The 18,327-nt window shown below is 35.6% G+C and overlaps 1 protein-coding gene across 2 annotated transcripts in view; it reads left to right on the forward strand.

Moving 5' to 3' along the window:
* SEMA3C (semaphorin 3C) overlaps nt 1–18,327 on the forward strand; it is a 364,490-nt gene that overhangs the window by 137,152 nt on the left and 209,011 nt on the right. For both annotated transcript variants that reach the window (XM_053716519.1, XM_053716520.1), the window contains exons 3-4: nt 13,219–13,379; nt 17,176–17,238. In XM_053716519.1, the coding sequence (XP_053572494.1) occupies nt 13,219–13,379; nt 17,176–17,238 (224 nt within the window). The remainder of the gene's footprint in view (nt 1–13,218; nt 13,380–17,175; nt 17,239–18,327) is intronic.

Genomic DNA, 18,327 nt, shown 5'->3' on the forward strand with positions numbered 1-18,327 from the left:
TATATATATATATACTGATACCACTTGTTAGACAAACTCCCTGGAGAAGAAAGCATTGGATTATCTGGCGCTTAGCAAATAACAGAGATATCAAGGTAAAATTTGCCATAAAATTTGCCACAGATTTTTTTTGTTTTAAAGACTAGTCCAATTGCAGATCTATAGACAATTGGGCCTTATGGCTGTACACTACAATAAATAATAAAATGATTGTTAGGAATGATCTTTTGTATTTGCTGCTGACTGGACAGATAGCTCAGCATGCTAAGGCACTGTGGCTGAGCTCTGTTGCAACCCAAGGGTTGCAGATTCGATCCCCGGTGAGGTCCACTCAGCCTTTCATCCTTCTGAGGTCGATAAAATTAGCAGCGCCTTGAGACCCTTATGGGTGATTAGCCGCGCTTTACAAGTACCCAATACATACACAAGAGTTATTGAGCAAATGTTGCAAGTAAATTTGACATAATGAGGGTCACCTGTGCTTCAGTTTACATTTTAAACATTTTATTTATATAGTTGGCTTCAGCATAAGGTTACTTAATCCAGAACGGAATCATACCTTTTCCCAGCATTGACGTCAGGCATATTTTTCTGATCCTTCTTGAAATAAATGTCTTAAACCATAAAATAAATCTACACATTGGCTCTGCGTTCTAACTAAATGTATATTGTGATGTCATTGTGACAGGCGTATTAATGTTGCCACATATTTTTTGGATCTAGGCTAGCATCTGCTTTTTAATGTTGTATGTAACAACATGCATATGGGCCATTCTGTATAAGTTATCAATCTGCTGTGTCAGTTTTTGGAATATTAGCAATAATGTGCTTTCAGTCAATGTTAAGAATAGTATCAGGTTTAGTGGCTTTACAATACCTAAGCATCTTATAGATGAATATTATCACAACCAACAATCTCTTCTTTACAGAAGAATATCATTACTTTTCTTTTTTAATTTTAAACTAACAAATGTGTAATTCCCATTCAGTTTGATGAATGATCTGACTTATAACTGATATATGTAGCTGATGTTTTAAAGGCACATGGAAGTCAGAATTAAACTTCTGTGATTCAGATCCCTCTGTGGTCATAACCCTAAACTATTCAGACAGGCTTCCTGATTCAGAAGACTCCTTGAGTCATGGGAGTTTAGGGAGATTTCTTGGACGGGGCGTATCGCCGCAGTAAAGATGTCCTTCCTCCCCAAGATCACTTATCTTTTTAGATCCATCCCATATAATATCCCTAGATCGCTCCTTAACAGGTTTCAAAGTCTGATCACTGCCTATGTGTGGAGAGACCGAAGACCTAGAACCTCTGAACGCACTTTGGAAAAACCAGTTTCACAGGGTGGCCTAGCTCTACCAAACATGATCTCCTACTATAATGCTGCCAGGTTATCCCATATTCTCCTCTGGAATGACCCTGACAGACAACTTGGCTGGTTCACTCTTGAGACCGCCCTATTGCCCCTAGGCTTATCCCTTTCTGATCTTCCTTGGATTCCTCTTCACCATAGACATGACATAATCATCATACACCCCATCTTCAAACATGCATTGCAGTTCTGGGACCAGATGAGACATAACCCTGCTATCGCCCCATATCCCTCCCCCATACTTACAATCTCGGTTGCACTCTATTGCTTACCTGACTCTCACCATGACCTCTGGCCACAACTACACTCACTTCTAGTAACAGACTTCTACGACAATGGCAACTGGCTCCCTCACTCCGAAGTCTGTATACAATTTCACCTTCCTCCTAAGCTCAGATTCGAGGGATTTCGACTGAGCACGCGCTTACGTGCCTGGGGTTACCCAAAACGGTCATTACGTCCCAAAACGATCTGGGAAAGAGCCTGGCAGGGGGCCCATCATAGTCTTAAACATCTCCTTTCTTTCCACTATAACCTCCTTACTAATTCACTCCCTCCTCACAAAATTCCACAACAACTGGCTTGGGAGAAAGAAATTGGGTTCTCTGTAACTATAGATATCTGGCATAACAGAATTGAGATGACTAGGAAACTCCTTCACTGCACCACGCTTTGGGAGCTCCATTATAAAATATTAGTTCGATGGCATTTAGTCCCAGTTACCCTACACAGAATATACCAGTCACAATCTCCTAGTTGCTGGAGAAACTGTAGAGGTAATGGTACAGCATTACACATATGGTGGACTTGTCCAGTCATCCAAACCTTTTGGGGAGACATATACTCACTCCTTCAGTCACTTGGTCTCACCCCCCCCCATACCCCAGAAGTAGCCTTACTTCACATGCAGATGCCGAACCTCTCCCCCTCCGGAGAGGCTCTCTCGATTTACATACTAATGGCTACGAAACTTGCATTGGCCAGAGCCTGGAAGGAGGAAAGACCTCCCTCTCTCTCCCAGGTGATTTCTACGATACATTTCATTGGACAAATGGAACAGTATTCGTACAAAGCCCTAGATAAATTAGACTCCTTTCATGCCATTTGGCTCCCTTGGAGCATTAGATTTCCGAATTGGAACATAAGCCCCCAGCTGCTACATTGAGCTACCTCCCTCCCCCTCCTAGAGTAGATATAATTTAGTCCCCCCTTTAAGGAGGGAAAAGAGAGAGAAAAAAAAAATCCTTTCTTTTTTTTATTTTATTTTTTTATTATTTTTTCCTTTCCCTGCTCCCTCCCTTCTCCCCTCTTAACTCTTCCTCACACTCACACCATATCTGCTCCGTCCAGCCTACCCTCTCAGAACCAAAGATATTAGTACCGTCACTCCACTTACTGCAGACATAGCCACTTACTTTATTATTCCTAAAAACCCCTCATTGAAAAGAGACAAGATGTTATGTATATTTTGCCTATTTCTTTGCTTGACCGATGTATTGTATTTCTGTTGTATGTTCACTACCCTAGGTCATTGTAGACCTCATTATACCGCTCCCAAAGGCATTATTATGTTAATTGAAAGTCTGTCTCAATAAAAAAAAAAATAATAAAAAAAAAAAAATAATAAAAAAAAAAAAACTTCTGTGATTCAAATACAATTTGAAAACAGTTTTACTTCTATTATCAAATGTAATTCTTTCTTTTGGCATCCTTTACATAAATTAGCTCATTTCCGTGATAACATACTACATACAGTAGGCTCTAGAGTGTGTACGTCTTGAACACTATATCTATAAAATTGTTACATTGTGGCTTGCACTGCTACCATATAGTGCTCGAGATATTTTAGTTCTCTCTGTTCCTATAAAATTTGAAGCACATTCTTGCTAAATGTACAAGAATACAATTGTAACATTGTTTTGTGTATCACATAGTTCAAAACGATTAGAATTGAGGGATGAGAATTCAGTATGCAGATTGCTGTTAGTATTGTGCATCTTGCCTCTTATAATGAGAATAATTAGTTTATACAGCGACATGGCAAGCTTGCAAATGGTAGTGGAACCATACCTGTTCATGGCTACCAAGCTTAATGAAAGTATTGTATTTGATGCATATCAGACTTTGAACAGCAATCACAATCCTTAGAATCCTACTGAAACTTATCTAACAATTTTCTACAAAAAAATATATATGGGGACTTTTGCAGATAAACCATTTAATAAGATTTTCTAGAGAATTGTGATCGACCCCTAAACTGGCACCACATACACACACTTGGTATAGATCTCAGTGTTTTCCAGGGACATGACTGGTCAGTATACTTCATGCACAATGATTATACCTACTGATTGGTGCCCTCTCATGTGGTCCAGGACTCAGTGTTGAAATAAGGGTTGAATCTATTTTGTTTTGTTTTGCAAAGATGATAAGTCGCAGCTGCTATATAATAGCATATGGGGTACTTTATGGCCATTAAACATATAAATAAAAACTTGTCAAATGATTATCAACAGAAAAGCACAATTAATGTCTATGGGGATTTTTGTAGATACATTGTTTGATATGTTTTTCTAAAGGATTGTGATCAAAACCATTTATACACTGGGGTTGCTCACAATCCTTTAGACAAATGTATCCAATTATTTATCTACACAAATCACCATTGATTTAATGGTTATTTTCTGTAGAAAATCATAAGATAAACTTTGCTAAAGGATTGTGATCAACCCATTAATAACCAGATCTACTATATTGGGATGGAAGAAAGTCAGAATTTTGACATTTGGGGGTTGATCACAATTCCTTACAAAATGTATCCAATTATTTATCTATAAAAGTCCCAATATACTTTAAAGGGATATGAAACCCAACTGTTGTTTTTTTCATGATTCAGATAGAGCATTTTTTACTTCTTGTATCTAATGTGTTTTGTTCTTTTGGTATGCTTTGTCAATAAGAATATCTAAGTAGGCTCAGGAGCTGCTGATTGGTGGATGCACATAAAAGCCTCATGTTATTGGCTTCCCAATGTGCTCATCTAGCTCCCATTAGTGCATTGCTGCTTCTTCAACACAAGATACCAAGAGAATGAAACAAGTTAGATAATATAGTAAATTAGAAAGTTTTGTTCTATCTGAATAATGAAAGAAAAAAATTTGGTTTCATGTCATGATGATTTTCTGTTTAAAATCATTAGATGTTTTTCTAAAGGAGCAAATTTTATCTTTGATGTTTCTTCTAATGCCATTCAAATGTGTTTTTTGTTTTTTATATAACAAATGCTAACATTCATATTATGGCCTCTAGTTATGAAGGTCTGCCGTATTCAGCATTGAATCCTACTGAAACTTATCTAACAATTTCTCTTACTTGGTGTATTCAGTCCACGTATTCATCCTTACTTGTGGGATATTCTCCATCCCTACAGGAAGTGGCAAAGAGAGCACACAGCAAAGCTGTCCATATAGCTCCCCTCAGGCTCCGCCCCCCCAGTCATTCTCTTTGCCGCTCTAACAAGTAGCATCTCCACGGGAGGGTAAAGAGTAGGTGGTGTTAGATTTGTAGTTTTTATTTCTTCAATCAAGAGTTTGTTATTTTAAAATAGTGCCGGTTTGTACTATTTACTCTGAGGCAGAAAGTGATGAAGATTTCTGCTGAGAGGAAAAAGATTTTAGCATGTTGTAACTAAAATCCATTGCTGTTCCCACACAGGACTGTTGAGTACCGGAGAACTTCAGTTTGGGGGGAACAGTTTGCAGGCTTATACTGCTTAAGGTATGTTCAGTCATTTTTTCTAACAAGACTTGCTAGTGCTAGAAGACTGTTGAGTACCGGAGAACTTCAGTTGGGGGGAACAGTTTGCAGGCTTATACTGCTTAAGGTATGTTCAGTCATTTTTTCTAACAAGACTTGCTAGTGCTAGAAGACTGACAGAAATCCCATGAGGGAAGGTAAGCCATTTTCTGAGACACAGTATAGAATGATGGCTTCAATTAAGGGCTTTAATACTGACAGACACTGTGATGGGCTAAATCGATTACTTTATTAAGGTAATCTTATACTTATTAAGTGTTTTAGACGTTGGAAACACTTTTTGGGGACTTTTTTACGCCTGGCATTTTGTAAGACAGCTAATCTGACTCAGAAAGGCCCCATAACTCTGGAGTAATGAAGGAGGGGGCCTCATTTTCGCGCCTCAATTGCGCAGTTTATTTGCAACACAGCTCCATGCAGCTTCATGTGCAGAGCCTTAAGAGTACAGGAGGACTTCAGGGAGTCTTAATTTACACCTGCAATTAACCCTAAAGGAAGGTAAAGCCACAGCAAAGACTGTGGCATCGTACTGTAGTGGGTTAAACCGGGTGTTTACTTCATTTTGCTCCGGTTTGGGCATTAAGGGGTTAAATGATTTGAAATTTTGTGTGCAATCATTTCAAGGCATTAGGATCATGCAATGGACGTAGTCCCTTTCGCCCAAATCCATCTCAGACCACTGCAGCTGTGCATGCTCAAACAGTGGAATGGAGATTACGCGGATTTGTCTCCTCAAATTCAAATGGATCAAAAAACCAGAGACTCTCTTCTCTGGTGGTTGTCTCAAGATCACCTGTCTCAGGGAATGAGTTTCCGCAGACCGGAGTGGATCATTGTCACGACCGATGCCAGTCTGGTAGGCTGGGGTACGGTCTGGAACTCCCTGAAGGCTCAGGGACTATGGTCTCGGGAAGAATCTCTTCTCCCGATAAACATTTTGGAGCTGAGAGCGATATTCAATACGCTCCAGGCGTGGCCTCAACTAGCAGAGGCCAAATTCATCAGATTTCAGTCGGACAACATCACGACTGTGGCGTACATCAATCATCAGGGAGGAACAAAGAGTTCCCTAGTGATGAAGGAAGTATCCAAGATTATCAAATGGGCGGAGGATCACTCCTGCCATCTATCTGCAATTCACATCCCAGGGGTAGACAACTGGGAGGCGGATTTTCTAAGTCGTCAGACTTTCCATTCTTGTATCTAATGTGTTTTGTTCTCTTGGTATGCTTTGTCAATAAGAATATCTAAGTAGGCTCAAGAGCTGCTGATTGGTGGATGCACATAAAAGCCTCATGTTATTGGCTTCCCAATGTGCTCATCTAGCTCCCATTAGTGCATTGCTGCTTCTTCAACACAAGATACCAAGAGAATGAAACAAGTTAGATAATAGAGTAAATTAGAAAGTTTTGTTCTATCTGAATAATGAAAGAAAAAAATTTGGTTTCATGTAATGATGATTTTCTGTTTAAAATCATTAGATGTTTTTCTAAAGGAGCAAATTTTATCTTTGATGTTTTTAATGCCATTCAAATGTGTTTTTTGTTTTTTATAGAACAAATGCTAACATTCATATTATGGCCTCTAGTTATGAAGGTCTGCCATATTCAGCATTGCACCAGCAGCTCACAAGAGCTGCTGGGTCAACACCGCTCCCTGTAGACTCGCGGCCAATCAGCCACCAGCAGGGGGGTGCCAATCAACCCGATCGTACTCTATCGGGTTGTTTTCTGGCGATGTCTGTCCGCCTGCTCAGAGCATGCAGACAGGTTATGGAGCAGCGGTCTTTGTGACCGCTGCTTCATAACTGCTGTTTATGGCGAGTCTGCAGGCTCGCCAGAAACACGGGGCATCAAGCTCCAATCGGAGCTTGATACATATGCCCCATTATCTGAATACTGTTTACTATGTATTTACATTACAGAAGTCTATGAGTCAAATGTTAAATGTAGTTTTTGAATTTTATATTAGAGAAAAGAGAAAAATAACTTTTTTTGCAGAAACAAATGCCAGATGTTTAGTAAATACTCAGTATTTGTTTAGAATATTCAAAGTGACCCACATTTGTTATTTCTAATGAATATGCTAAGACATTTGCCCAGCAATTATACAATAAAACAGAAATATAGCTGCATTTGTTTAAACAAAACATAATTGTATATAAGGAAATAATGTAATAGTTATATAGAGCCGTACAATGCATTTTTGTGCCAGAAAGGAGACTGTGCCAGCGTTTGTACCTGAAAGGACTTGTGTCTAAATATTTGAATTCCAGTGAGTGAGATTAGTCATGCTCTTAGAAAGGGAAAGCCCAAATATATAGTCGCATCTGGCAGAAACCCTAAGCAAAATGCTGCACGGGAAGACTTAATCCCACACAGCTGCTGAATGGATGCACATCCAAGGCTGTGGTTAGTTTATAACAGTAGATGATGCATATTAATGCAAACATCTCCCTCTGCTAAAGGAAAAGAAAGGATTAGGGGAAAATTGTATTGATTCTTGATAATTGAACTGTGGTCAAATTGTGATGTATCAAAAGGTTACAATTTAGTATTGATAATGCACCTGGGATTTATTCCAAGAGAGATTATTTGTTGCCAGCTACATTCCAGTAGTCCATTGCTGTTCCTGAGCCCCCCTTTGTATTTCAAAATAGGGTACAAAAATAACCTAGTAAATTTGATAGTAGTAAGTTGTAAAGTTGCCTAAAATTGCTCTATCTGAAGATTCATTTTGATTTGCATGTCCCTTTAAAAGCATGCAAAACTAAATATATGAAATATACTGTAGGTGCATTTAAAATAGCACATCGACCTCCAAATGTGTGTTCTTTTGTATTGAGTCTGTATTGTCTCTGAATTTACTGTCAGCATGTCTGTTTTTTTAAAGGGACACTCAAGTCCAAATTAAACTTTCTTTATTCAGATAGAGCATGCGATTTTAAGCACATTTGCCATTAACTACTAAATTCGAAATTTAAAACAAATTTTGATACATTCGTTCGTTCGAATTTCAACTGTTTATATAACATTCTAACATTCTATATTCAAATTTTCATTTTCAAATTTTCAATAAAACTCGAAAATATTTGTTCGAATAATAGAATGTTTAGCTATGTATTCATTCAATTTCGAAATGTAATATTCAAATTTGAATGTGACATTTGAATTCGAATGTGACATTCAAATTTGAAATAGTATTTCTAGTCTACAACTGTGTTTAATAAATGTAATATTCGAATTTGAATGCTACATTCGAATTCGAATGTCACATTCGAATTTGAAATAGTATTTCTAGTCTAATACTGTGTTTTAAATGTAATATTCGTTTCAAATGTAATATTCAAATTTGAATGCTACATTCGAATTCAAATGTCACATTCGAATTTGAAATAGTATTTCTAGTCTAATACTGTGTTTTATAAATGTAATATTTGAATTTGAATGTGACATTCGATTCGAAAGCGATATTCGATTCAAATATGACATTCGAAATAGTGTTTCTAGTCTACAATTGTGTTTTATAAATGTAATATTCAAATTTGAATGTGATATTCGAATGTAACATTCGAATGTGACATTCGAAAACTGTAAATAACATTTGAAAATCGATTTTTTAAGAATATTCGTTCTTATCAACATTCAATTATGTAAATCGAATTTCTACAATGCATTCGTTCTAACATTCGAATTTGGATATAAACACATTCGCCCATCCCTATTAACTACCATAATAGACATGTGCACAGTCTTTTTATACTCCTGAGCATGTGCAAGAATTCACAGAAAATACATGCATTTGTAATTGGCTGAGGGCTATCACATGATACAGGAGGCATAGACATAACTTTGAAATTTGTATTTTTATCATGCAGACATTTACAATAAGTTTAACTCATTTTATGGGGCTAAAGATATAGTTTAATGCAAGCTACAGTAAAATAGTATAACATTTTAAATTAGAGCATTTTATTTTAAAGGGACACCAAAAGCAAAATATTTTTTTGTGATTCAGATAGAACATGCAGTTTAAAAAAATGTTTTATATGCACACTCTCGGGTACCAGCTCTTACTGAGCATGTGCAAGAATTCACAGAATATATGTATATGCAGTTTGTGATTGGCTGATGACTGTCACATGATATGGGAGAAAGAAAATGGAATTCACTTTGAATTAATTTTGTCAGAAAAAGAATCTACCACTCATTTGAAATTCCGACTAAGTGCTTTTGCATTGTTTTTTTTTTTTATTTTTATGAATTTGTTGATTATGCAATTCTACTGTATTTATCGGTCCTCATTTAAAGAGATACTAAAGTCAAAATTAAAGTTTTGTGATTCAGGTAAAAGAATGCAATTAAAAAAAATGCCAATATACTTCATTATCAACACGTACACACTCTTTTTGCACAGTATATACATATATGGCTTTTCTGATTGGCTGAGGACACAGGATACATGGGAAGGGAAAATTGTATTGAATTTGAAATTTGCCATAAAATATTCTTCTGCTCATTTCAAATTTAAAGTAAGTGATATTGCATTGTCTTTTTCTTGTGTATGTGTCAATTAGTCAATTTTACTGTATTTAGTGGTCCTTTAAATGTATAGGTACTAGAATGATAATTACAATATTTCATAGGATTTCTTTTTTTTAAGCATGAATGTATTGCATAACTATAATATATATTCATCTTTTCTCTTTTACTACATCCTGCACATTGAATTAATAATGTTTCAGCTCTGAATTGACTGTGGGTCAGATTAAGAACTGTACTGATCTATGTGAATTGATTACGCTCACCTTCTATTAATACCTGACATCTTAAAATGACATACGTCTTTACAAATAAAATTCTAAAGATAACAGCAAAAGGGCATAAAAATAAATACCCGTCAAAGCATCATCTCTTAAAGGGATACTAAACCCAAATTTTTTTCTTGCATGATTCAGATAGAGCATGCAATTTTAAGCAACTTTCTAATTAACTCCTATTATCAATTTTTCTTTGTTCTCTTGGTATCTTGAATTGAAAAAGCAGTAATAAATGGATAGGAGCCGGCCCATTTTTAGTTCAGGACCTGGGTAGCGCTTGCTGATTGGTTTGCTACATTTAGCCACAAATCAGCAAGTGCTACCCAGGTGCTGAGCAAAAAATGGTCCGGCTCTAAAGCTTACAGTACTGCTTTTTCAAATCAAGATAGCATGAGAACAAAGAAAAATTGATAATAGGTGTAAATTAGAAAGGTGCTTAAAATCTCGTGCTCTATCTGAATCATGAAAGAAAAAAAATGGGTTTAGTATCCCTTTAAGGTTCCACCACTCAACAGTGTTTTCAGCTGCCCATAACTGTGCAGAAGTTCCAAACACTGCACTATTGATGTTTTGGTAGGTTAGTGTATTTGTTTCTTTACACTTATGCTGTCATTTTATTATTTAGTGGGACTTTTATGTCCCAAAATTTGACAATATAAACCTTAACTTTTTTTTTAACTTACTGCTTCATTTTTTTTTAACAGTTATATTCAGAAAAAGAGATATAAAAAGAGGCAGGCTGTTTAAAATGTATGCTAGCATAAAATTAAGAGTAGAAAATTGCAACACGCCTCTAAGTGTAGATGATTCAAACAAATTTATTTGATAGCCCCTTGCCCAGAGTACTACTCACAGAATAAAAATGCACATCGGTTGTATACAACCATGAAGCTTACTTCAGCGTCTGATGGATCCGCCTCGTTCTGTGTGGTCTGGGCTGATAATTAGATTCAGCTGTGTGCTTCACACGTAGTTCATACAGGAGACCACAATACAATATGCAACCGATATGGATATAGTACAGCACGCTATATAGCAAGTTAATACAATTTAAACACAAAAAATAGGATCTCTCAGCTCACCAGTACACTCACTAAATTGTGAACCTGGTAGCCTCCCTGAGACCTCAAGTATTTAGCTCACTCGACGTACGTTTCGTTTCTATACTAGAAACTTTTTCACAATTTAGTGAGTGTACTGGTGAGCCGAGAGATCCTAGTTTTTGTGTTTAAATTGTATCATTAACTTGCTATATAGCATGCTGTACTGTATCCATATCGGTTGCATATTGTATCGTGGTCTCCTGTATGAACTACGTGTGAAGCACACAGCCCAGACCACACAGAACGAGGAGGATCCATCAGACGCTGAAGCAAGCTTCATGGTTGTATACAACCGATGTGCATTTTTAAACTGTTTATTCTGTGAGTAGCACTCTGGGCAAGGGGTTACCTAATAAATTTGTTTGAATCATCTACACTTAGAGGCGTGTTGCGCTTTTCTACTCTTTCTTTTTTCTGTAGCTAACGATCCGATGAGTCTGTGATGGGACTTTCCTATTGAAGAGCTGCAGTGAGCACGCTGATCTTTTTGGGATCATATGAACTCCCTCTAATGAAAGAAATTAACTTTGCCTGAACACAATACAGGAAGTATTATTTAAGGACACTGAAACTAACAAAGGTAACGCAGTGACTAAATCTGAGGCTGTTTATTTATAAGCCTTACGAACATTGTGTTGGTTTAAATGGTTTACGGCAATAGCGCACATTTACTTCTAACATTAGCTAGTATATAATTGAAATAAACATGTTTTTTTAGTTGTATATATAATCTTGTTTGATAATTAGAGGGCAAGGGTCTCACACTGTTTAATCTAAAACAATTTTTATTGTCCAAGAATATTTATTAATAGGGTGATATGAAGAAGACGTCAATTAGTGCGCATAGTGTTACTTACCGTCTTTGGGGTCCATTTATTAATCAGCGGATGCTGCTCCGGAGACCCATCGTTTCAGGTCCTCCTGAAATGGAAGTTAAAAAGCAGCGGTTATAAGACTGCTGCTCCTTAACAGGACTGAAATCATTCTGATATGATCGGGATGATTGACGGCCCGTGCTAGCAGCTAATACGCCTCCTGTGTGCAAGGGGCGGCATTGCACAAGCATTTCACCAGAAATGCTTGTGCAATGTTAAATGCCAACAGCGTATTAACCAAGGTCGAGCGGACATGATTCGCTACAGCGAATTATGTTCCCTCGCCAAATTAATACATGTACCCCTTTGTCTTTAAACATGCTATATCTTTGTTAGTTTGAGAACTTTATGTAGATACAACAAGACTATACGTATATGCATTTGTGATTGGCTGATTGATATCACATGGTACAGGGGGAGTGGAAATATACATAACTTTGAATCTACTACTCATTTGAAATTCAGAGTAAATGCTATTGTATTGTCTTGTTATCTTGCATTTGTTGATTATGAAAATCTGCTGTGTTTACTGGTCCTTTAATGATTTAGAAAGAGCATGACATTTTAAACAACTTTCTAATTTACTTCTATTATCTAATTTGCTTTAATCTCTTGATATACTTTGGTGAAAAGCATATCTATAAAGGTTAAGTAACTGTTTATTGGTTGCTGCACATAGCTGCCTCATGTGATTGGCTCACCCATGTGCATTGCTATTTCTTCAACAAAGGATATCTAAAGAATGAAGCAAATTAGATAATAGGCGTAAATTGGAATGTTGTTTAAAATGGTGTTCTCTACTTGAATCATGAAATAATTTTTTGGGGTTTAGTGTCCCTTTAAAGAACCACTCAATGCAGTAGAATTACATAATTAACACGTACATAACACAAAGACAATGCAATAGAACTTACTCTGAAAGTCAAACAGACATTAGCCAATCACAGACTACTATATGTATACCCTGTGAGCTTGTGCACATGCTCAGTAGGATCTTGTTCCCCAGAAAGTGTGGATATAAAAAATCTGATAATAGAAGTATTTTGGAAAGTGTTTTAAAACGGCATGCTCTTTCTGAATCATAAATGTATATTTTGACTCTAGTGTCCCTTTAATGTTTGCCATGAAATATGGGTACTTGTGTAATTTTTCAGTTATAGATGATTTTGAAGTTTGCAGAGAGAGTATACTGGATTATAATTAACTGTATTTCCTCATTTTAACAGAACTTCAAGAAACCAAAACATCAGAATACTACAGCATATCCCAGAGCCCACTGGACTATAGGATTTTGCTAATGGATGAAGATCAGGATAGGATTTATGTGGGGAGCAAAGATCATATTTTGTCTTTGAACATCAACAACATAAGTCATGATCCTTTAAGTGTAAGTTAAGACACAGTCTTGAATTTCAAACCTTGAATTTTCAGAGTATTTAACAATTAAGGGGTCGATCACAATCCTTTAGAAATACTTATAAATTAAAGGAAAAGTCAGCACTACGGAATTTGGCGGTGCTATACAAATAAATGATAATAATAACTATCACTCACTGCTGTACAGAAGCTTTGAGAACATTCAAAATAAATGTGAGTTTCATTTATCAATTTTTCACATATTTCCAATTTTCTTAGAAATCTACCTTTTAAAACACTCTTTTTACACGCTGTAACTCATCCTAGGTAAAAAAAAAAAAATTTAAATGACGAATACCGTTAACAACCATTTAATTGGTCCCCCACTGGCGTCCCAACAGATTCGCTGTACGCCCACATTTCAAAATACACATGCATGCCTCACGGAATTCTTGGCCTCTATAGATGTGCGTTTATGAGACACACATGCGCATCCTCTTATTCAATAATTTAGTATTGATGATCGTATTGTCCTCCATGGACCTGCAGGGCACAGATATACACGTAAGAGTGGGTGGGACAGCTCTTACTGTAATGGAAACAAACCAGGAAATGAGCGGGTGGGCGGAGCATGTACTTTAGACGGTATGCGATTTAAAATATAATTTTCTGCAAAAGCCCAATGATTTAAAAAAAAAAAAAAACTTAGCGACTATATTATTCTATATATGATTAATGGATGACATTAATATTGAGGCTGACAATTTTCTTTCACTTTAATTAAATTAATTATCTACAAAAAAGGATTGTGATTGACTACTCAGTCAGAATGTATTACATTATTACATAACTAGTTGTAGTTTTGTCTAATTATATATAGGAATAATGTATCAAAGCAACAGTTTATAAGCTGGGCAAATGTGTTGCCAGTTAAATATTCAGTTCCATTTTATTGTGGGTTTTAATTATTTTAATGGACAGTAAAATCAAAACTAAACTTTCATGATTCAGATAGAGAGTGCAATTCTAAACAACTTTACTTATGTTATTTAATATTCTTCATTCTCTTAGTATCCTTTGTTGAAGAGAGCAGCAGTGCACTGCTGGGATTGCATCGGGTAAGCCAATGACAAAAGGTATATATGTGCAGCCACCAATCACCAGCTAGCTATCAGAAGTGTATTGCTGCTGCTGAGAATATGTACATATACCTTTCAACAAAGCAATACCAAGAGAACAAAGCAATTTGATAATATAAGTAAACTGCAAAAATGTTAAAAAAATTGCACACTCCATTTGAATAATTCAAATTTAATTTTCCATTTACTGCACCTTTAGTATGCTGTAAAGTGCAGTGCAGTAAAGCAATATGCAAAACAATTAAAAATGTCAAATGAATCACAATGTGGGACAAACAAACTGTTACAAAATGCACAGTGCATTTGTAAATTAATACAACTACCCCACTCATCCATATGAAGATATAGATCTTATAGATTCTTACATAAGTGTTAGGCTTTGTTACTATTGACTCATACTGTTAACAACATGTTGCAATCAAGTAGATGCTGGAGATGAAATACTTCATTGTCTGTATATGTTGTGTATATGCAGTTACCAATACAAGTGACTGAATATGCTAAAATGTCTTGGCAACTGGAGCTATACCTCTAATTCTAGTCCATAGCATAATATTCTAGACCCATTAAAGTTCAGTTCAGTTTCAGTCTTCATATTTGTAAAATAATGTCATTGAGAGTCTGCGGTATTTTGGAGGAAATTTTGTGAATGGATAACCCTAGTGCCTATTTTCCACAAGTGTAAATTGAACAGACATGAACGCATTGAATCTAATATTGTTTAATGCTACAGTTTGGGGGAAAAAAAACTGTTTCCAATCCTTAATCATCCAGTGCATTTTGTGCACATTATTGAAGGGAAAAGAGACGGTAAAGTTTACATTAAACTTTCATAATTCAGATACAACATGCAGTTTCAAATAACTTTCAATTTTACTTCTATAATCAAAGGTCCTCCCTTACTTTGATATCCTTTGTTAAAATGTAAGCTCCAGGACAGCAGTACATTACTGGGAGCTAGCTGAGCACACCAGATGAGCCAATGACAAAAGGCATATTTATAGTATAATACTGCACACAGTATTTTTATGTGCATGCTTTTTGAAGGCATCATTTGAAACTGAGTATGTGCAACAGTTTAGTAAATACTGTACACATATGAGTCTATAATTGACTCATGGATATCACATGATACTGGGGACAGTAGAATTGAAGTAAATAATTAAATTTGTCCAAAAAAATACTGCTCATTTAAAAATCAGTGTTCTATTGAATTGTATTTTCATTATGCTTTTTTTTTTTTAAAAAAAATCTTCTGGTTACATGAAGCTAATCATATTATGTTCTCACAAGCTGCAAGTTAGGGCAAACCTCAAAGTTCTAGGGATATATAAGAAACTTGAAAATATAAGCCCTTAAGAATGACCAATTACCACACACAAATTCTGCTTAGGCTTTGCTTAGCTCTATTCCATAATACAGATATAGTAAAGTAATAATAGAATGACCCATTTAAGCTCTAATGACTAAATGGAAAAAATATACCATCAATGTCAATGTAAATATTATAAGGTCATTTGAGCGAAAAGTTTAACAAATTTTGTAAATACTATTTCTGTAATTACTAATTAGATTCCTTTAAAATATTCAACCATCAATTAGGTGAGAATTTTCATCCTGCCAGGAATACTTAATTTAAAGTAAATAAAAGCTACTTATTTATATTGTATGATGCCATCTGTTATTGTTTGCTAAAATGCTTAAAATTTTACAATGCAAAAAGGTAATTTATTTTGTAGTGGAAAATGTTGAATATTTAAGAAAAAATATATGTACATCTCCTTTATCAGCATGTTAAATTACTGTCATTAGATCAGTCATTCTCATTTAGGATTTCTGGTACCTTGGGGTAGTCATATGTCTTTGCTGAGGGTCTCACATAGTATCAGCAGTGAGAATGAAAAAAAACTGCTCATAATACAGTTGCGTACACTCCAAAAGTAAATTGCATTGTGCGGAATTTAAAAGGCTGACCCTGCAGCATTCTACTTAGATTGCAGGAGCATATTTATATCTGTCCCTAATTGACCATTGTAAATTTACTCAAACTGTGTTTCCCTGGACTTTAAAAACTAACAGGATGACAGTTCTAAATATTTTATTATTTATTTTGTGCACAGATGTTTTGAAATGCATTGCTTCATTATTGACATATATTGGGCAAATAGATAAAATAATAATATCCCTTTAAAGTTAAAGTTAAAAAAATATTGCATTGTAACACTTTTTAACAAAAAGTTGGACACCCCTTGCCTAAATCAATTCCCTTATTGGTTGTGCTAAGACAGTTATTGATTACTGGTACTATTTGTAAGATAGCCATTTCAAAAGAGTTAGTAAGTGATAAAACCTGACTCTTAGCCCACTTTTTAGTAAAATCTACTGGTTGCTACACATTTTATGGTTCCCTTGCGCCTACCGCAGTGTGAAAGTAGCACATCTTAAGAAAACTCACCTGGGATGCATTAAAACTACATTCCAGATATGTTATGGCAACAGAGTAAAGAATGCACATCTGTATGACTGTATATAGGCTTAAAACATATAAAAATGTAGCACCTGAATGCAAGAATTGATTTCTTATGCTTACAAATGTAGCAGTAAAATGTATTATAAACCTATACAAATGTTCTGCTATTGTACAAATAGTATTTTTTGAATATATTTTAATTTTTTTTTTTTTACTAGGTTTTCTGGCCGGCTTCTGCTAACAAAGTTGAAGAGTGCAAGATGGCTGGCAAAGATCCCACAGTAAGTAAGGAAAATACTTGTGTTGTTAGTTTCTTTTTTTCTTTTAGAGCCAAAAGCAAGATTGAAATGCTTTGGGTTTCATTATTAATCCCCAGATCTCTTATGGTACTTCTGGCCTCACTTATAAAGCCTAAAAGGGATGATGCTATTGTGACTGTTTCATAATTCTGTATTCATATTTACAAACTGGTCATATATATTTGTATTAACACACATAATAAACCATCTATATTACTTAATAAACTTACTTATACGTTCAAAAATTGAGCCAAAGCATGTTTCCTAAAATGAGAAGATGGGTAGGATTTAAACAACAAAAAAAGTCACAAAACTGAATGCAATTCTTTTTAAACGAGCTTCATATTCCATTATTGTTGCAGGGGATAAACTCAAGAGTACATTGCAGCAGGACTTGGGAGGCAAAACAATTTGAGGAGTAACTTCAATGGTTTGATGCCTTTCTAGTCTACATATTTGCTCTCCAAATATTTAATTTATAACAAATCACTGATCTGTTATTCCTGGTGTTTGGGGAGGGCCTGACCTCTCCGTGTATCTCTGCAGTAGGTTTCCTGGTACATAGGGAAAAAGGAAACTTAAATATATCACTTCTTAAACATACTGAGAGAAAAAATGGGAATTTGCTTAACACAAAATGCACTAACAAAATAGAGCATTTCTATTATTACACTAGCATGTCCCTTTAATACACTTTAAACTTTCTGTGATGTAGAATCTCCCTTCTGTTCTCTATCTATCTATCTATCTATCTATCTATCTATCTATCTATCTATCTATCTATCTGTCTGTCTGTCTGTCTGTCTGTCTGTCTGTCTGTCTGTCTGTCTGTCTGTCTGTCTGTCTGTCTGTCTGTCTGTCTGTCTGTCTGCTTGTCTGTATGTATGTCTGTCTGTCCAGGTCATTAAGTCTTTCCTTGTTTGTTTTATTTTTTAGAACATTAGTAGATCTTCTTTTAAGAGGGAATACAATGCTTTGTTTTTGTGTAAGATATTGTGCGGTGTCCCATGCAAAATATGTGGTTTTCAAAATGCTTCAAATTTCCTAAACCAGCAACTTGATTTTCAGCAT

This window comes from Bombina bombina, chromosome 6, assembly GCF_027579735.1.
Source record: "Bombina bombina isolate aBomBom1 chromosome 6, aBomBom1.pri, whole genome shotgun sequence".
Taxonomy (NCBI): Eukaryota; Metazoa; Chordata; class Amphibia; order Anura; family Bombinatoridae; genus Bombina; species Bombina bombina.